Source organism: Lacerta agilis, chromosome 12 (genome assembly GCF_009819535.1).
Source record: "Lacerta agilis isolate rLacAgi1 chromosome 12, rLacAgi1.pri, whole genome shotgun sequence".
Lineage (NCBI taxonomy): Eukaryota > Metazoa > Chordata > Lepidosauria > Squamata > Lacertidae > Lacerta > Lacerta agilis.
In genome coordinates, this window is record NC_046323.1 from 55,467,812 (window position 1) to 55,488,663 (window position 20,852).

At 45.5% G+C, this 20,852-nt stretch overlaps 2 protein-coding genes across 2 annotated transcripts in view; one reads left to right on the forward strand and one right to left on the reverse strand.

Moving 5' to 3' along the window:
• The first annotated feature begins 415 nt into the window (after window positions 1–415).
• Window positions 416–20,852, forward strand: part of LOC117056185 (zinc finger protein 208-like) — a 231,917-nt gene continuing 211,480 nt past the window's right edge. The window contains exons 1-3 of the mRNA XM_033166368.1: window positions 416–453; window positions 1,116–1,289; window positions 2,737–4,542. Coding sequence (XP_033022259.1) covers window positions 426–453; window positions 1,116–1,289; window positions 2,737–4,542 — 2,008 coding nt within the window. The 5' untranslated portion in view covers window positions 416–425. The remainder of the gene's footprint in view (window positions 454–1,115; window positions 1,290–2,736; window positions 4,543–20,852) is intronic.
• LOC117056189 lies at window positions 11,774–13,563 on the reverse strand. Its single transcript, XM_033166374.1, has one exon. It carries the CDS (start codon window positions 13,516–13,518, stop codon window positions 11,812–11,814), a length of 1,707 nt encoding a protein of 568 aa, XP_033022265.1. The 5' UTR covers window positions 13,519–13,563; the 3' UTR covers window positions 11,774–11,811.

Genomic DNA, 20,852 nt, shown 5'->3' on the forward strand with positions numbered 1-20,852 from the left:
CTAACCTTTATCTACTGCAGTGTCTCTGGAGAGATAACTTTCCCAGCCCTTGGGCGAAAATTATACATTCTAAACTGGTGTCCCTTGGATTATCTCCATCTGAACTACTGGGAATGGATTTAGGCCCTGCCAAGAGAGCTGTTAATATAAGGCTAAAGGAGGTTGATCTCCAGCATAACATTCTGACAGGAGGTGGCACTTGTTCACCAACAAACCTGGGGTTAGCACCAATAACGAAATTACCATCTTACTTATCTTCTATTTCTGTTGCGGCGCATAGGTATGCCTTTATCAAGGCCAGATTCAATGCCTTTCCTTCTAATGTCATGGGCAACAGACTGACGGAACCCAGGAGGCTAAATTAATTCACTTATTGAATGATGAGGAACCGAGAAGATTTCTTACAGTCGCTAGATTTTTGATAAATGTCCTATCCCAGAAAAAGAGAAATGGGTAACTGCACAGTTTCGATACTTTAACTAATACTAAGTATCATTAAGAGGAAATTAAGTTACTAATCAACTCTTAAATTAAGTTTTAGCTGAATCCCTGTGCTGTATATGTATTAACTAAATTGAGGTAAAATGTTGTTCTTGATGGGTTGCTTAGATTTGATATTGTTTAAATTGCAGCAGCTGCTGCCTCGTGTTTTTTTTTTTTTTAATTGTCTTATGTCGAGTTGTTTTAAATTCTATGTTTGGTTTGCTTGTCTGATTTGTTCTTGATATGGGCCAATGGCCGTAATAAATTTTACTACTACTACAAAGCACCTAGCATGAAGGCACCTACATGTAATAGCTACTCGTCTATTTTCTGCCCATGCTCTGGGATTGCAGTTTTCAGGCTTGGGGACAGAATGGTGACTGGTTTTTGCACCAAGTTCTGTCCATAATCCCACGGAGTTCAATGGGATCTACTCTCTGGTCACTATTGTGCAGACCTTGCCAGCCTTACGAAGTGGGGTGAGGAACAAGCAGGTGAAATTGGAACCACTGGAGATGTTTAGAAATTGGGCTTCTGCCCCATTTGTGTTTCTCCAGGGGCAGGAGAATATCTAGGGCAGGAGAATCCCTGCAGGGACTCTGAGGATCCCTTTGCTTCTTCCTCTCTCCCAGGACCCTGCACCTTGTTTTGGCTCCTTGACACCCCAGGAAGGATGAAAGAGGTGGATCCTGCCAAGCTAGCGAGGATAGAAGGGGGAAGATGGACAGTTGACCTGGTCAGGTTGTCTCCTGCATCCCTCCCCACAACTTCTGAGCTTTCCCTCTCAGGGACCTCTGAGAGATCTGGTGAGTTCCAGGGGAGTGAAGATGGGGACATGGATGGATGGAGCCAGAGGGGTATTGGGGCTTGCTCAGCTTGGGGGTGGGGGGAGGCAGGTAGGCGGATGGAGATGGAGAAGTGGACACCTTTTGGGCTCCTCCACCTCCCTGCCTGAACCTCCACTGTTTGGATCGAAACCAACAACGTCTAATTCTAACATCCCCACTGTGAAACCTGAATGGAGGGGTATCAACTGTTTCCTCTGTGAATGTTCTTCATCTATTCAGGCCTTTTTAAACAATGGCTGAACCATAGAATCATAGAGTTGGAAGAGACCACAAGGGCCATCCAGTCCAACCCCCTGCCAAGCAGGAAACACCATCAAACACCTGCTTGGCAGGAAACACCATCAAAGCAGGCCTTCCCTCACAGGCCTTCTTAAATGTTGGCTTCAGAGCTTTTAGGGAAGTTGAAGTAACTTCTCTGAGATCTGTTGTTTTGGCTTCTGTCTGCATTTGACTGACCTTGGAGATGGAGTGGATTCCAGGATTGAGCCAAAAAAAATCTATCCCAGATAAAAGCCAAGCAATATGTCAGTTAATACCAGCCAACAAAGGCAATGAAAACTATAGTAAGGCCTCACATCTAACTCTCTCCGGTTCTTCCTCTATCACAAGCATTTATTAACTTTGTTCAATAATGGATGTGAACCACATCCCCTTTGTTGGCAAGTGTCCCGCCTGGGGTCAGTTGTGATACTGCCCCGAGACTGGAACAAAGCCTTGTGCACATTCCCGGCTATGTGAGACCGGTGGCACATTCAATATGCGATTGCTCTCCAGTGTGAAGAACAACACACACAAGCCATTAAAGAGGCTAAACTATTTATTATAGGTAGAGGCAGAATATGTCTCTGCTAGCCAGCTCAGATATTCAGAGCTGTGCATAAAGCACGTCCAGCATCTGAGCCAGAACTGAAAGTAAAGTACATTAACATCACGTGTGAGAAAGCTGCTAGGACTTGAGGCTTTCTCACAGCATAAAAACAGACACGTCACATCAGCCTCACTGCTACATGTTTTGCAGCTCGGTCTGTACAAATATCCCAACACCCTTCGCTCTGAGTGATGCAGATTTGCATGACTTATGCTAACATGGCAGTGCATTACTGGGGGAGGGGTCAGGTGTTGGATTTTATGGATCTCTGTCATCTGCGCCACTGTCCCAGTATGCTGGCAGTGTCGCCCCACTGGTTTAAAGAGAGTCAGGCGCCCCACCGGTGTGCTGAAATGCTGGGGGGTCGAAGATGCCACACATCGACACTGACATTAAGTTACACTTCAAGGATGTCCGCTTGTGGCTGAAACAGAGCGCTCTCAAGTCTCACAGTGAGGTGCTGGTGGTGGGAGTTTGTTCAATAATCTGGAGCGCCACTTCTTTCTGAGGCTCTAATTAGCTCTCTCTTCATTGCAGATGGTGATGAATTGGAAGGGAGAAACAATGGGTACCACAACAAAATCCACATAGCAGAGAAGTCATGTGACTATTCAGAGTGTGGAGAGAATATCTGTCAGAGCTCCCAGTCTACCTCACATCAGAGAAAGAGCGTCATTCGTAGGGATAGATTCACTTCACGTGAAAGAACTGACAGTAGAGAGAACTTGTATCAGTGCAGAGAATGTGGAAAGAGTTTCACTCGGAAAGGCAGTCTTGCTTCCCATCAGAGAATTCATACAGGAGAGAAACCGTATAACTGCATGGAATGTGGAAAGAGCTTTACTTGTAGCTCCCATCTCACTTGCCACCAAAGAATTCATACAGGAGAGAAACCCTATCAGTGCTTGCAGTGTGGAAAGAGCTTCAGTCGGAAGGATCATCTCACTTCCCATCAAAGAATTCATACAGGGGACAAACCCTATCAGTGCTTGGAATGTGGAAAGAACTTCAGAAAAAGCTCCCATCTCAGTTCCCATCAAAAAATTCATACGGGGGAGAAACCCTATCAGTGCTTCGAATGTGGAAAGAGCTTCAGCGAGGCGTCCTATCTCACTTCTCATCAAAGAATCCATACAGGGGAGAAACCATATAAATGCCTGGAATGTGGAAAGAGCTTCAGTGATAAGCGAAGTCTCACGTCCCATCAAAGAATTCATTCAGGGGAGAGAACACATCAGTGTTCAGAATGTGGAAAGAGATTTCGGGATGAGATTAAGCTCTCTTCCCATCAAATTGTTCATACAGGGGAGAAACCCCATCAGTGCTTAGAATGTGGAAAGAGCTTTCGTCACCGGCTGAGTCTCACATTCCATCAAAGAATTCATACAGGGGAGAAACCCTATCAGTGCTTAGAATGTGGAAAGAGCTTTAATCAAAGCACACATCTCACTTCCCATCGAAGAATTCATACAGGGGAGAAACCCTATCAATGCCTAGAATGTGGAAAGAGCTTCAGTCTCAGGCAGAGTCTCACTACCCATCAAAGAATTCATACAGGGGACAAACCCTATCCGTGCTTGGAATGTGGAAAGAGCTTCCGGGAGAAGGCTAAGCTCTCTTCCCATCAAAGAATTCATACAGGGGAGAAACCTTTTCAATGCCATGAGTGTGAAAAGAGCTTTCGTCACCGAGCCACTCTCACTTCCCATCAAAAAATTCATACCGAGAAGAGACCCTATCACTGCTTGGAATGTGGGATGAGGTTCAAACGATCGGATTCTCTCACTGCTCATCAAAGAACTCATACAGGTCAGAAACCATATCAGTGCCTTGAATGTGGGAAGAGCTTCAGTCAAGGCTCAAATCTCAAGACCCATCAAAGAATTCATACAGGGGAGAAACCCTATCAGTGCTTGGAATGTGGAAAGAGTTTTCGTCAGAAAGGTGATCTCGCTTTGCATGGAAGAGTCCATACAGGGGAGAAACCCTATCAGTGCCTGGAATGTGGGAAGAGCTTCAGACTCAGTCACAATCTCACTAAGCATCAGAGAATTCATACAGGAAGGAAACTCTATCATTGCTTCGAATGTGGAAAGAGCTTTAGTAACCCTTCCCATCAAAGAATTCATACAGGGGAGAAACCATATCAGTGTTTGGAATGTGGAAAGAGCTTCCGTTTCAGTCAGAGTCTCACTACGCATCAAAGAATTCATACAGGGGAGAAACCTTTTCAATGCCTGGAATGTGGAAAGAGCTTTCGTCAGAGAGGTGATCTCACAACCCATCAAAGAACTCATACAGGGGAGAAACCCTATCAGTGCTTGGAATGTGGAAAGAGCTTCAGTCGGAAGGATGGTCTCACTATTCATCAAAGAATTCATACAGAGGGAAGACCAAGAAAGAAAAGTAATAAAGCAAAAAATTGAAATAAAGTTGTATGAGAAAGGGAAGGGGCGAGGGAGAATAAATAAATAAAATACCCTTTATCACATTTGTATCATATAACAATAGAATGGGAAACACCAGAGATTCGTTCAAGAAAATTGGAGATATGAAAGGAACATTTTGTGCAAAGATTACAATAATAAAGGACAAAAGTGGTAAGGACCTAAAGTGAGGGGAAATAGTATTTGCCCTATGACGAAGAAATGACCAATCCATAATTTTAATGGTTGGTTAATTTTAGCTGTGAGAGACAGAATAACAACAGGAAAACCCCCAGAATCCCAGAAGACAAAACTCAGAGATTGATGTGCATTATAATGAATTAAATAAGTATTTGATCCCTTTGCAAAAGATGACTTAGTACTGGGTGGCAAAATCCTAGGTGGTAATTACAGAGGTCAGATGTTTCTTGTAGGTGGCCACCAGGTTTGCACACATCTCGGGAGGTATTTTGTCCCACTCCTCTTTGCAGATCCTCTCCAAGTTAGTAAGATTTCAAAGCTGATGTGTAGCTACTCGAACCTTCAGCTCCCTCCACAGATTTTCAATGGGATTAAGGTCTGGAGACTGGCTAGGCCACTCCAGGACCTTGATGTGCTGCTTCTTCTTTTTTAAAAATATTTTTTATTGCCTATCTTATTATAAGACAACCAGAAAACACAAAGAAAACTCATACATTTCACAGACCATTATATTGACATTTTCCATTGTATGAGGATTTTCCCCAATCCCCTCCTCTGAGCTTCATTGTCCATTTAACTCCTATTGCAGGTTCTTCTAAACTTTCAAATTATAAAATTAATACTTTACAAAACATCAAATTATATAAATTACCAACAACCTAGCTGTACTTCCTTAAGGGTGTTCTGTATTCCAAACCAGATATGGATAAAACAAGTAAAGAACTATCGACCAATCTCGCTATTGAATGTGGATTACAAAATTACAATGTGCCCCATGATATTCTTGTAAAGAAGCTGGTAAAATGTGGGCTAGACAGTGCTACCATTCAGTGGATTGGTAACTGGCTGACTGACCGAACCCAAATGGTGCTCATCAATGGCTCCTCTTCATCCTGGAGAGAAGTGACTAGTGGGGTGCCACAGGGTTCTGTCTTGGGCCCAGTCTTATTCAACATCTTTATCAATGGCTTGGATGATGGGCTTGAGGGCATCCTGATCAAGTTTGCAGATGACACCAAATTGGGAGGGGTGGCTAATACCCCAGAGGACAGGATCACACTTCAAAATGACCTTAACAGATTAGACAACTGGGCCAAAGCGAACAAGATGAATTTTAACAGGGAGAAATGTAAAGTACTACACTTGGGCAAAAAAAAAATGAAAGGCACAAATACAGGATGGGTGACACCTGGCTTGAGAGCAGTACATGTGAAAAGGATCTAGGAGTCTTGGTAGACCACAAACTTGACATGAGTCAACAGTGTGATGCAGCAGCTAAAACAGCCAATGCAATTCTGGGCTGCATCAATAGGAGTATAGCATCTAGATCAAGGGAAGTAATAGTACCACTGTATTCCACTCTGGTCAGACCTCACCTGGAATACCGTGTCCAGTTCTGGGCACCACAGTTCAAGAAGGATACTGACAAGCTGGAACGTGTCCAGAGGAGGGCATCCAAAAAGGTCAAAGGCCTTGAAACAATGCCTTATGAGGAACGGCTTAGGGAGCTGGGTATGCTTAGCCTGGAGAAGAGAAGGTTAAGGGGTGATATGATAGCCATGTTCAAATATATAAAAGGATGTCATCTAGAGGAGGGTGAAAGGTTGTTTTCTGCTGCTCCAGAGAAGTGGACATGGGGCAATGGATTCAAACTGCAAGAAAGAAGATTCCACCTAAACATTAGGAAGAACTTCCTGACAGTGAGAGCTGTTCGGCAGTGGAATTTGCTGCCAAGGAGTGTGGTGGAGTCTCCTTCTTTGGAGGTCTTTAAGCGGAGGCTTGACAGCCATCTGTCAGGATTGCTTTTATGGTGTTTCCTGCTTGGCAGGGGGTTGGACTGGATGGCCCTTGTGGTCTCTTCCAACTCTAGGATTCTATGATCCTCCTCTGGGTCATTCAGATGTGCATTGGCAAACTGCAGACTTCAATGCCAAGGCGCTCCATATCTGGATGGAGAGCTGAGATGCAGAAGCTTCTTTTTTTGGAGTGGATGCATCTGGTTCTCTATAAACCACGCAGAGGCAAAGTTCACTGGCAAAAGAACAACTTTTTACTAATGGTTTTTCAGCTTTGTTACTAAAAAAAAACTCAGCAGATGTGAAAGTAAGAAAGGGAAACCAACCCACTGAGCTGACAGATTTATCTTTCTGGCTCAGTGTGAACTGATAACAAAAGGGAAATATATCCAGCTGCCTTAGCAGAAAAGAACCTTCCAGAAGGAACTAGTATTTTCCGGTTTCTGCCCTCAAGACTTTAGCCATGACATTTTACCCCACTGCCAGAAGAGCATCTTTAGCTCCCTAGTTTCCGTGGCAACACCTTTTGGGATGTGGTTCTTTGCAGGCACATTTGTATTTCAATAAAGGCCTATCTTTCCACTTGGAGACTTCCTCCTTTTCTTTTGGATTTCTGTGGGTAGCCTCCAGTCTAGGATCCTCTTTTTGAATTTCTCCTACATACACATGACTGAAAATGATTTATAATGAGACTCAAACACAATTTTTTGGTAGGAACAACTCCTTAAAGCATTCGAAAAATGAATCAGCAATAAATTTTAAAACAGATTTTTTTCATACCGTGAAGTTCATTTTACAGAAGGTTGGGGGGTGGCAACATGCCGAAGCAGACCCCATCTTTTTCACGCGATCCGTATTAAACTTGGGAATGTCTGCATGTGATCCCATCTCTATAGCTCATATATAAACAACACAGAGAAGGAAGGAACCTCCTTCCGCACCCCAAGGTTCCTTCAAGGCCTTGGGGAAGGAAACAGAGTCAGGCTCTGCTTGCTCCCCAGGGCCCTGCAGGGGATTCAGGGTGGGGGAGCCTGTTTCTTCCTCTGGCCATTGCAGCCCCCTGGATGCCTTGGAAGAAAGGCAGGAGACCCTCAGCAGAGAACAGCCAAGTTTGGTTCTTCTCCAAAATGGCTTCCTCTTCTGAGGCCGCTTGCATGGCATCTCCCAATGAGAGTCCCTGGGTGAGGGGTTTCCCCCCTGAGCAACATGTGCCCCCTCCCTCTCCACACCATCCTGGGCTTCCCCATTCCTGCCTGTGGGGCTTTTACTAAGGGGGTGGCCTGTTAGACAAAAACTGTCCAAGGGATCTTTCCCTGAGGGATTCAGATCTCTGTGAAAGAAGGAGTCACAGTACTGCGCGGGCAAAGACCCCACCCCCACCCCAGCTCATGCCAGAAAGAGGGAGTTCACATCACAGATAATTTATAACCTAAGGCCGTCCAAATATCCCTCCTCCAATTCCTATTGGTTAAGAAATTGCACTTTACAGGCTTCCCGTCACGCCTTCTTCATTTTGCTCCTTAAGATGTACTCCCACCTGTAACATACATTACATGATCATTCCAATTAGCCATTTCTCCCACAGAGGTGTGTTCAGTAATATTCATGAAGCGCTTGAGCATGCGCACTCGTTCTCCTTGTTATCTCGTGTCACCTCTCAACCTCTCTTTCCAGGCTAACAATCGACTTCTGACATATTCTTCACTTAGTTGTAACACTAGCAAGGAAAGGAGCCTCTGAGGGAGTACAGTGGTACCTCTGGTTACGTACTGAATTCATTCCGGATTCGGAGGTCCGTTCTTAACCTGAAACTTCTTAACCTGAAGCACCACTTTAGCTAATGGGGCCTCCCGCTGCCGCTGCGCCGCCAGAGCACGATTTCTGTTCTTATCCTGAAGCAAAGTTCTTAACCTGAAGCGTTATTTCTGGGTTAGCGGAGTCTGTAACCTGAAGCGTTTGTAACCTGAGGTACCACTGTATTCTAGTTTGTGGATTCCAACATCTGCTTTGCCTCATCTGTAGTGTCTCCAGCAACTCAGGTGGTCAACGGAAACCGTTCTCCGAAGGGCCCCCCTTCTTTTGGGTGTCCCTTGAAACCTTTTGTAAGCAGAGGTTGAAACAGAACCTGTCTTTTAAGGCAGACACGGTCACTTCTCCACCATGAGAGGAACGCAATGGGGTTGTGAGGGAGAGAGACCCCCCCTGCTGCCGCCCCTTTGTCTGAGAGCCCTCCTTTCTGCTCCCCTCACAAGAGGGTCCCCGTTGTGTCTCTGAGGGGCTCCCCCCCCCCCGCTGCTTCTTCCCCTCAGCGGCTCCGAGGGAAACAACTTTTCCCGCCTTTTCCCAACTTCCCGCCTTTCAAAATCTGAACCTCGCCTCAGTTTTAGGCGCCCAGGATTCCTGGCAGACCAGACGAGGCTGCAGCAGTATTCCTGGGCTCCTGCTTAATCGGGGGATTTCCCTTCATATCTCTCGCTTTTCAAGCTTCTCGAACGGCTGTTAAAAAAACAAAACAAAAAACCCCTCTCACCACTGCCTGCATCCCTTACAGTATTTAAAAGTCCGATTTCTTTTCATTTGCTGAGCATAATCCCAACACCAGCCACGCGCACGTGGGGATTCAAGCCAGTCCCGTGTACAACCGCCGCCCCCGCCCCCGCGCGAGTCAGCGGCCATATCTCCGTTCATGTTTTTATAAAACCCCAGAAGAGGCTGGCGGCGCTGCTTGGGCCGCGCTTGGCTGGTCTGGTCCTCCTCGGCCCCCAGTTGTGCCTGAAATATTCTTCGGCCTCTGGATTCCCTCTCGCAAAGTGGGGGGGGGGCAGGAAGATGCTCTGGGAGCAGAGCCCCCCCACGCCTCCAGGGGGCGCTCAGAGCAAGGCAGACGGGCGAACGGGAAGAATAAAAGACCTTGAAGAAATGCCCTGACACTCGCCACTTGTGAACGGGCTGCTTACCGACGTAGACGTGGTGTGGAAAATAATATTTATTAGTTTTCAATCACAATATTCTAATAAAAGCCTCATTATAACAATGCCCAATTGTAATGCCATTAATAATATGAATCATTCCAAAGCCAAATTATACATTTCAGGTGGCCCCCGCCCACGTGCTAGAACTGAGGGGGTTTGGCGATTTACTTTATTTCTGCGTTCCAAAATCTTACAGATTTCCATCACACGCCAGTCAGAAAAACAGACCCTTATACCGCTACCGCAATTTTAACGACTTCCATTCACATTAACACATTCAATGATTTCTAGTCCTACAGGTGAAGCATTTCAACGCTCTCTTTGTTCTTTTTGTGTGTGGCAGTTATTCTGTCCATGATGTTTCTTCCTGTCTTTTACAGGTTGGTAGCCGTGTTGGTCTGCCATAGTCAAAACAAAATGAAAAATAAAATAATTCCTTCCAGTAGCACCTTAGAGACCAACTAAGTTTGTTCTTGGTATGAGCTTTCGTGTGCATGCACACTTCTTCAGATACCAAGAACAAACTTAGTTGGTCTCTAAGGAGCTACTGGAAGGGATTTTTTATTTTCTATTTTGTTCTTCCTGTCTTTGTAATATATCATGTGTATCTTTCGTCAGTTGTTGCTGTTCTCCATCATGCCTTGGGCAGATCTAGCCTCCCACTGTTGTTTCAGAAGTTCTCCGTTGCTCTGTCCCGAGCTTCATTGTATTGCAACATTAGCAGCAGCTGCAAAAATCATAGTGTCCCCCCAAAAAATCATGTTTTCACCATTTCCCCCTCAGTCTGGGGAGTAGAGCAAGCTGTCAAACTTAAAATAACTCAAACTTAAAATACCGGTAACTCAGATGCCAATCCTAAGGTCACCGCTGCGGTGGCAAAGTTTTGTGCTGTCGCTATTAAGCTTCGGTCCACACAAATAGGTGGCTCCTGATCCTTCTTTCAATTTGAGTATTATAATAATCTGCATTGCTGATTCTTTTAATTAATTTTAATTCTCTTAAAGCAATAATTATTAATTTTAATACACTTTAGTTTTAAGACGGCCAACCCCTTTTAGATCAAATCTCAAATCAATTTTAAATTGCATTTATTATTGATTCTGTATGTGTGTTAGTGTGGGTGGGTGGGTTGGTCGTCGACTGTAATAAAAAACTATCATCATCATCATCATCAATAATGAACCTTCTTTGGTAAGCTCACAGTTTCCTCTTCTATCTCTATTCAGCCGAAGATAAAGGGTTACACTTCCAATTAAATTAAATTCAGTTTAGTCTGAGGATGATGAAGACTAGGGAAGAGCCCGCTCTAAGTTTCCATCATTAACTTTTTTAGAATAGAGCTTCTCTCCCTTTCCTCCCCTTTTTATTTTTACTTTACACACACAAGTCCATTTGATGTTATATTCCATCTCTGCAATCCACTTTTCACTGCCATAGACATTGCTTGGATAAACATGACAACATCTGGAATGAGTTTATGGCTATTAACATCTACATGTGTATTAGGATAAGTTATCCTGGATAACGACACTGTATCAATTTATATAAGAATGTCTGAGAGTATATCGCATTGCATTTTTGTATATTGTTCTTTTTCTTACACATCTTTGTTATTTTCCCCCTTCCCGCCTTTTTTCTCTGTATCACTTTATTTTTTATAGCTGAAATTCTTTCAGTAAAATATATTCATTGCAGAGAGAGAGAGAGAGAGAGAGAGAGAGAGAGAGAGAGAGAGAGAGAACGGCCCATCTAGTTCAGCATCCTGTTCTCCCAAAGGTTTAGCCCCCTGGCAAGACTCAAACACAAGGCCAATGCTCTCCCCTCCTGCAGCATCCAGCATCTGCTATTCAGAAGAACTGCTGCCTCCAACTGTGGGGGCAGAGTATAATTATGACATGCAAAAGTAATATTATTTAATTATTATGCAATTCTACTTTTACTTGTGTCCCCCCCCAAAAAAATAACTTCCACTGATCCCAACTAGTTAAAAGCTTTTCCAGTTTTATAGTAAATTACCCTAAATATTAAGAAAAAATGAGCTGTTTAACCATTAGGGCTGTGCAGAGTCACCCTGATCTCCCCTGGATCCAGGGGTCAAGCCCCCCAGATCCAGCCCCAGATGAGTTCAGGTCAGTGGAGATCAAGCCTCGGAGTCCCTGTACCTAGTAAAAAGGATACAGAGATCTAAGGCTAAACAGGAGCTGTTGTGTTGCCCCTTCATTTAGGGAGACTATTCATCGCCCTTATCTTCCAATATCTGGATATCAAGTGGAATTTTCTTCTGTCCTTCTTCAGTTCGCTCATCATCTCCTCCTCCTCTGGCAGTAGAGCCTCATTATTCACAATCTTCTGTATGATCTCTGCTTCTCTCTTCACGTCCTTGAGCAACTGGATCCTTTTCTGATATCCAAGCTTGCGTTCCTCCTCTTCGGACGCAATGAGCATGTCGATGTATTCTGGGGTGGAGAGCGGGTTGGGCTTCAGGGCAATTTCCTGCAGGCGCCGCAGGCTTTGAGATGCTCTCTGGATGTTTGCAAACAGATTCTCTCTCACCTCGATGTACTCCTGGCTGAGGTGCTGAAGCAGCTCTCCCGCTGTCCCCAACTCATGGCAGGCATGTTCGTACTTTTTCTTCAGCTCCGCATAGGTCTTCTTCTCTTTCCTTATTTCATCCTTAAATTGGTAATCCTGGTTGCGGTGGTCGCTGGCTGAGCACTTGCCGGGACAAACGCTGCATTTTCCTGAGAAGAAATCGATAGCGGAGCAAAAGCGGTTCAGCAGGTCCCCAGTACCCCAGCAAGGATAGTGGCAGGTGAACTCGCAGGTCTTGCAGTTGGTTGCATACTGTTGAAGTCCAGAGAGGTCTTGCTGCACTTTGACAGTGACTAGGACCTCATACTCAAAATCTCTGTTGGCCGCCATGTCCGCTTTGTGCTGGTCCAGGGCTTGTTCCGTTTCCTTCAGTTCTTCCAGTTTGACCAGCCCGGTTTTGATCTGGGGCAGCAGGCCCTGCACAACCACCTCCAACTCTTTCCGCTCCTTGAGCACTTCCTTCGTCAAAGACAAACTCCTCGCGTTCAGTTTGCTTAGCGAGTCAAAGTAGGTCTTCATGCTGATCATTCCCATTTTCCAAAACATTTCATCAAAGTTAGGGCTCTCCCCGTCCCCCATGGCATTGTTGGCAAACAGGGCGGAATTGTTGAATTTGAAATGCACGGGGTTCCCTCTGGCATCTTTGGCGCATGGAACGTCGGCCGTCTTAATGGCCTCGAGGACCAGGGGAGGCTGTGAATCTGCAAAGGTGATCAGGAACTGAATGTTCTCCTTGATATCTTTCCCAAAGATGGAGAGCACAGAATCAAAAACGTATTTTTGGGTTGCTGTTATGCGGTTTGTGGAGGCCTTGACCACAAAGCAAACACAATCGATGTGGTTGATTCCTCCTGGGATGGAGAAAAACTCTCGGATCTTCTCCACTAACTTTTTGTCCTGCTCTATTCCTCTCGTGTCTCCGAATCCTGGAGTGTCAACAAAAGTGAGGGAGCAAGGGATCTTGAGACCCTTTTGATAGTTGACCACATAGGCCATCACTTCTGATGTCTGGCTTTCAGTTTGGTTTCTGCCTGTCACTTCATCAATAAGTTTGAACCGGAATTCATCTGCCCATTGCACGCCCAGAATGTAGTTGATCATCCCATTGATGAGAGTGGTTTTCCCTGATCCAGAAGCTCCCATCATCATGATCACTTTGTTGGCGATCTGCAAGTTCTCTTTTCCTAGATGGTACTTAGGAGACGTTTCAGATGCCTTTTTCAGTTTTAATGCATAAACAGAAGGTTCACCCCTTTCTAAAAGGATACTTTCTTTGAGATATTTCTGAGGTGGTTTGATTTCACTTGTTTCCTGTGTTCTGGAAGACGCCATCTTCTTTTTAACAATATTTGCTGTCACAATTAAAAGAGAAACACATGTATTAGAAAAACAAATGTACTCTTCTTCCTATCATTGACATGATTTTATTGCTTTCAACACACGTTGAAAGTACAAAATGCAATAAAAACAGTTCAAAAATATTCTAAAACAAATAGTAGCAACTTAAAAAAAAAACAACCCCAATACCAAGCAGACCATCAAGGCACAAACTTCCTTCATCTGGCTGTGTGTTGGAACAGACAAATGTCTTCTATTTTTTTCTGGGTGCCTGTCCTCTCTTGACAGAAATGCTGTTCCACAGATCAGAGGCAGATCTGAGTTACCTGTTAGAACTTGGGTGCATATCTAGGGTAAGAATTTCTCAATTATCAAAGAAACAAACAAACAAAATCAGGACTGTCCCAAGTCAGAACATTCAGGTGTGATTCCAGTAATGCAGAGGATCGGCTTATGAGGAACGGCTTAGGGAGCTGGGTATGTTTAGCCTGGAGAAGAGAAGGTTAAGGGGTGCTAGGATAGCCATGTTCAAATATATAAAAGGTTGTTTTCTGCTGCTCCAGAGAAGCGGACATGGGGCAATGGATTCAAACTCCAAGAAAGAAGATTCCACCTAAACATGAGGAAGAACTTCCTGACAGTGAGAGCTGTTTGACAGTGGAATTTGCTGCCAAGGAGTGTGGTGGAGTCTCCTTCTTTGGAGGTCTTGAAGCGGAGGCTTGACAGCCATCTGTCAGGAATGCTTTGATGGTGTTTCCTGCTTGGCAGGGGGTTGGACTGGATGGCCCAGGTGGTCTCTTCCAACTCTATGATTCTATGGATCGGGCCCCTTCCAACTCCACAATTCTATGACTCTATGACTTGGAGCATATGGGAGATCACATATCAAAATTGGCGCCAGATGACATCACATTTTGATGGAATTTGCCACCTGTGTGACTGTATTGTGAAATAAGCTACAGAAAGCCAACAGGTCCACTTCCCTTCTGAGAACCCAGATTTGGTGGGTCAATTTCTCTGATGGGGCTATGCCTAAGGATTTTTAAAACCAGGTCATAATAGATTACATAGAAATGTCCTTCCAGTCCTGAGCTCCGACTAAATGGGCAGCTGTTAGCAAATGAGTTATTAGTATCTTGCTATGTAAACTAGAGTTACATCCCACAAACATGGACACTAAACACAACCAGAGACAGTTCTATTGTCTGGATGACGGTGCCGAGTTTGAAAATCACCAAATCCCAAATTTTGCTTACATGCACACGATCCCACCACAAATGGCAGTTAAGAACCTTTCACATTGGAAACCCATCAACAAAAGGGGGAGCAGCCTTTCAGCATGTGGATTAGGCGCACTGGGGTTTACATATTGTTTTTAGTGAATGTTGATGAATCCGAGCATTTTCCATGCACTTCCCTTTCTCATTAATTGATGGAGACTGGTAAAACAAACGAAGGGAACACACAGAAATGTCCAGGATGCAGTAGCCCAGGTGGTCCACAGCTGCCTGCCCCCTCCCTCAACAGGTAACAGGTAGTACAACAGGTAGTGGGAGAGGTGCTCAGCATCTTAGGGGTCATGCCAGGGGTCCCCCTAGTCCCACCCCAAAGCCCAGGAGAGCCTTGCACTGCAGCCTTCACTCATTTGCTCCAAGTCTGGACCATATCAGGATGGTTTCGTGGCCTTTCCAAAGAGCCAGAGAGCAGGAGGCGAGGGCAGGGGTGCAAGATCCCTACTGCCAAATCCCCTCTGCAATATGCCATGGTTTGCAGCAGACACGCAAAAGAAGCTTTTGACAATAAAAGAAGTCACGACAATTTCTAATAGTGGAAATGCATCTTACCAGAAACAGGGGAATCAGATGAATCTCCCTTTGCCCACAAGTGTCTCTCTTGCTTGAGTTGTGTTGCGTACGACTTGCGTTTGTCGCCTCTTAAAGCACAAGTCTGTTTCAGGCACAGAGGCCACTTTTCCTTTTATCTATTCGGGAGTGACTAAGTGCAAGGGGACAAAGATCATTTTCAGTGGGAGAAGGAAGTTGTGAGATGGTGGAAGCCGTTCCCACTCGTCAGCATTTCACTCCAGAAAGCCTCTTAAGTGGTGCAGCGTAAAGTTGGATGGGACCCCAAGGGCCATCCAGTCCAACCCCCTCCTGCCGCCTCCCCACAAGTCGGATCCATGCAGAAACAAGGTCCTTGGTTGCACAACCCTCCCTTTCCTGGCATCTGGACCCAAAATGGATGTATGGAAGCTGGTCGGCTTCATACAACAGGGATCGACATCACCGGGGATCTGTTCTTCCCCCTGGGCTTTTGGGATAGAGGTTGTCAGCAGGGCCTCCATCTTGGCCTCAGATATGTGGGCTCTTGGCAGTAGAGGAAGGTTTCCCCCGACATCCAGCGCAGCCACAACCAGCCTCAATTTATATGAGATTGGGAGAGAAGAGGCCCTCTGGAGCAAAAGCAGTCAACCCCGGCAGAACTGCCCTGAGATGTTGGGGTGAAGGGCAGTATACAAACAACAACAGCAATACATATTATCTTCCATTTTTATGCACTGTGGCTGCAGTGGGGCCATGCTCTAGGGCAGGCACGTCCAACTCCCAAGAGACTGTGATCTACTCCCAGTATAAAAAAATGGCAGTGATCTACCCATTGTCATTGCCAAGAGTTGCTGAGTTTTTTTGGGGGGGGAGCATTGCCAAGAGTCTAGGGCAGGTATGTCCAAAGTCTGGCCCGGAGACCTAATCTGGCCCCTGTGGCAGTTTATTTCCTCTCAACAACTTTGGGGCAAAATTGAGAAAGGAAAAAAAGCTCAACAACTTCAATCCTAAAAAAAGGTCAAGAACTTTGGGCACCCCTCACGCATGTTCACTTCATCCATTTCTTGGAGAGGCCAGGAATCACAAGCGGTCAGGTCTTGGAGCCCGTTCCAGGTGGGCCTCAATGCCCCAATTTGCCCAACACCACCTCATGTTCCTGGCCCACCCCCAGCACATTGTAGCCTGGACAGGGGAGCAGCACCCGCAGTCACAGACACATGTAGGAGGGGGGCTTTAGCAATCAAAGCATGGGGGGGGGACTTCTGGTGAAGCGCCATTCTGGCCAGTCAGGAGAATTCTCTCTCCGAGATTCTCCGGCGCTGTCAGGTGGGGGGGAACTGTAACCACACTACAGACCGCCAGAAAAACTCCAGGTCGAGCGTCCTGGAGATGTGGTGATCCGGCGGGTACCCGTTGCGCCTCGTTTACTCCCCGGTAAACCCCAGTAGGGTTTGGCGAGAGTGGGTGAAGTGGAAGGCGCGGGTACTGTGGATTGAGCACTAGCCTGGCTGCGCGAAGCTGCGACTGCTTGTGGTAAAGAGTGCTTTGCTTCTCCTGGAAATTTGGATTTCTCAATTTGGACTTCATGAGTACCGTAAATTTACAAAATCTCTGGAAAAATTTGGCACGGAGGGGATTTACAAGGAGGTCTGAGCCCTCCGAAAGCGGCAGAGCCAAAGTAAGCGAAATTGCACTGTGGCTGTAGAGAGACTGTTTTGAAGCTGTCAAACTCCCAAGCTTGATACAGGAAGCCCCCCAGAAGGACAGGGACGAGGGGGGACTTGGTAAAAGATTCCCTGTGAACTCTAATTATTAGCTCTGTAAAGAAACCCCCGCACGCCCTCAGGATACGGAGACCAGGTCAGTCTGCGGGCAGCCATTGTTACATCACAATAGCCTGAATACTTGTTACTTTCATTTCCGGCTGGTTTCTCTTTGAAGTGCTACAAAGCCTGAATTGGTTACAGGAAGGACTTTTCTTGCTTTCTTGCTGGCAACATTCTATACCTCAGTAAAAGGCTTGTTTCCCACGCATTTTGGATTATAATTAATTTATTTCTCTGCCTGCCACCTCATGTTCCTGCCCCACCCCCGGCACATTGTAGCCTGGGGGGGGGACCAGCACCCGCAGTCACAGACACATGTGGGAGGGGGGCTTTAGCAATCAAAGCATGGGGGAAGGGGAGAGAAGGAAATGGTCCATGGACAAACGGAGGGCATGTCCCTACCAGGCTTTACCATGTTGGTGTCCAAATTCTCAGAGCATCATTCATATGGCTGGAGACAGTCCGGTCTTTTATCCACGTCAGTGGCCAGAAGAGGAATGGCTTTTCTGGGAGGAGCGCAGAGAGATGGAACCCCCTGGTGCATCTAAGGCAGGTAACCAGATGCCTTCATCTTCCCCACTCCTCCATTGTCTCTTGAGACGGGCGGATGTCAACACCCTCCAGCAGCTCCAATCTCTCCTTTTCTATCTTTTCCAGATTTCCAGGGTCCTGGTGAAATCTGAGAGGAGAAATCGCACTCTCCTCTGCTCTGAGTGGTTCCTGCTGTTTGCTTCTCCTTGCCTACTTAAATACCCCTCCCACTGCACACCCCACCCAGCTCCTCCAGAGTCCTCATTGCCTTCGTTATTATAGGTGGCTGTCTGCAGAACCATGCATCCCACCCATGGGGGCAGAGCGAGTGTCCCAGGGGGCGAGATGCCCATGGGGGCTGGGGGTGGAGCAGGCCGCCCATGGTGGGCTGCTTCCTGGCCGGCTTTGCCAGCAGCCTTCCTCCCTTCCTTCTTCCTTTTGACAGCTCAGTGGAGGCTTTCTTCCCCAAGGAAGCAGCCTGGGAGTGGGGGCAACGGCACACCGCCCACCCACAACTCCCAAACCTCCCCCGAGCTGACAAAATGAAGGGAGAAGGGGGGAAGACTGCCGGTAAGGCGGCGCAGCTCAGCTCCTTCCCCCCGATGGCTCGGGGTAGGCTTCGGAGTCATGGGTGGGCAGGAGGCATGCCAAATGTCACCCCCTCAGTGATGACACCCGGGGGGAGCCACCCACACCGCCCCCCTTCCTCCACCCCTGATCCCACCTCCCCTGTCATGGAATCACAGAACTGAAGAGTTGAAAGGTACCCAACTGATGATTAAATGGGCGCAAGATATAGGACATAACATACAATTTGAGGACTGGGGAAAATTGTGGAGGGAAAATTTGAAATTTACAGATTGTTCTCTTTTGAAAGGAAATTATATGAAAATGATGTATAGATGGTATATTACCCCAGTAAAAATAGCAAAAATGTACAAAACTGGGTGAAATACATGTTGGAAATGTAAAGAAAAAGAAGGTACGTTTTATCATATGTGCTGGGAATGTAGAAAAGTTAAAAAAATTCTGGGAGATGACATACAGTGAATTGAAAAAAATGTTTAAAATGACATTTGTTTTTTTAAAAAAAAAACCCAGAAGCATTTTTGTTAGGGATTTTAGGACAAGACCTGCCAAGGAGAACAAAGAATTTATTCATGTATTGCTACAACAGCGGCAGGAGTCTTGTTGGCACAATGATGGAAGAACGAGGAAATCCCGACGAAAGAACAATGGCAAGAAAAACTGGTGAGTTATGAGGAAATGGCGAAGTTAACAAACAAGTTACGTGAGAAGGACAACCGGAACTTTAAGGAAGAGTGGGAATTTTTTTTACAAACTACTTAAAGAGACAACAAAATGACTTGGCAGGGTTTGAATAAACATTCACAAATTTATTTGGAGAAACACATGATAGATGATGTAATGATATGTACAAAATTATAACATGCAGAAAATAATAAGTATAAACAAATCAGAGAAGGGAGCTGAGGGAAGTTTTGGGGGGTGGGGGGTGGGTCCAAAAAAGGGGGGAAATGTATTTGATTATTTTGATTGATAATTGTTCTGCAAAAATTTGATAATAAAAAGGTGTGCAACTCCTGCAATATCATGCAGGAATCACAGGTAAGCAATCCAACCTTAGTTTGAAAACCTCCAATGAAGGAGAGAGCCCCACTTTCTGCAGGAATCTGTTCCACTGCTGAATAGCTCTTATCACCAGGAAGTTCTTCTTGGTGTCTAGTAGGAAACACCTTTCTTGTAATATGAAACTTGGGTGCAGCAAGAAACAAGCTACTTCTGGGAAGATTGACCTGAGGTTTATGGCATGTTATTCCCTGAGGGAGAACTATTTACGATGATTTACAGGTGTTATCTAACTCCAAGTAGACTTGCTAAGATGTAAAAGACTGAATCAGATAAGTGCTGGAAATGCAATGAGGCCGAGGGTACGTTCTTTAGTCTGTGGTGGACCTGTAAAAGGGTAAAAGAGTATTGGGGGGAAATTTATAATGAATTAATAAAAAATGTTTAAAAGTATTTAAGCGGAGGCTTGACAGCCATCTGTCAGGAATGCTTTGATGGTGTTTCCTGCTTGGCAGGGGGTTGGACTGGATGGCACTTGGGGTCTCTTCCAACTCTAGGATTCTATGATTCACTTTCCCCAAAAAGCCAGAGTCCTTTTTGTTGGGGATAATTCAGACGGAAATTCCCAGGTGTCAAAAAAAGGTTATTTAGGTATGCCACTTCTGCGGCCCGTGTTTCGTTAGCCCAAAAGTGGAAAACGAGCGAGGTCCCAACCAAAGGAGAATGTAAACATAGGTTGACATAATATGCACAACTTGCAGACCTAACATATAGAATAAGAGAGCAAGAAGAACATACAGTGTCACCTCTACTTAGAGATGCGATCTGTTCCGGGGTGCCATTTGCACCCCGAAAAGTCTGTAAGTAGAGCGCCGCTTCTGCCTGTGCGCGTGACGCAATAGAGTGCTCCTGCGCATGTGCGAAGCAGCGTTCATAACCAGAAAAAACGCAACGTGAAGCAAATGCAACTCGAGGTATGACTGCACATTTAAAGAAGATGGGAAGATATGGGGTGGGGTGGGGAATTGTGTACACTTGAAAATGTTGGCAGCATTAAGATAAATTCAACAATGTAAATAAGTTTTGATGGATGTAATAATGGAATACTGAATTTATATAAGATATGTGGGGATTTATGTTATGCAAAATGAACCATAGAAGGAGAAGAAGGGAAGTCATCAGTATTTTAAGGTTGTTTAAATGAGTATTCTAAATTGTAAAACAGAAAATTTAATAAAAATTATAAACAAACAAACAAACAAACAAAAACCCAAGCTTCTGCTCTCTCCTCTCATCTAGGTGACAGCACTCCAGCTAGCTGAACATGACCAGAGGTAGGCAACTTAAGGCCCAAGGGCTGGATCCGGCCCAATCGCCTTCTAAATCTGGCCCATGGATGGTCTGGGAATCAGCGTGTTTTTACAGAATGTGTCCTTTTGTTTAAAATGCATCTCTGGGTTATTTGTGGGGCACAGGAATTCATTCACCCCCCCCAAAAAAAAATAGTCCGGCCCCCCACAAGGTCTGAGGGACAGTGGACCGGCCCCCTGCTGGAAAA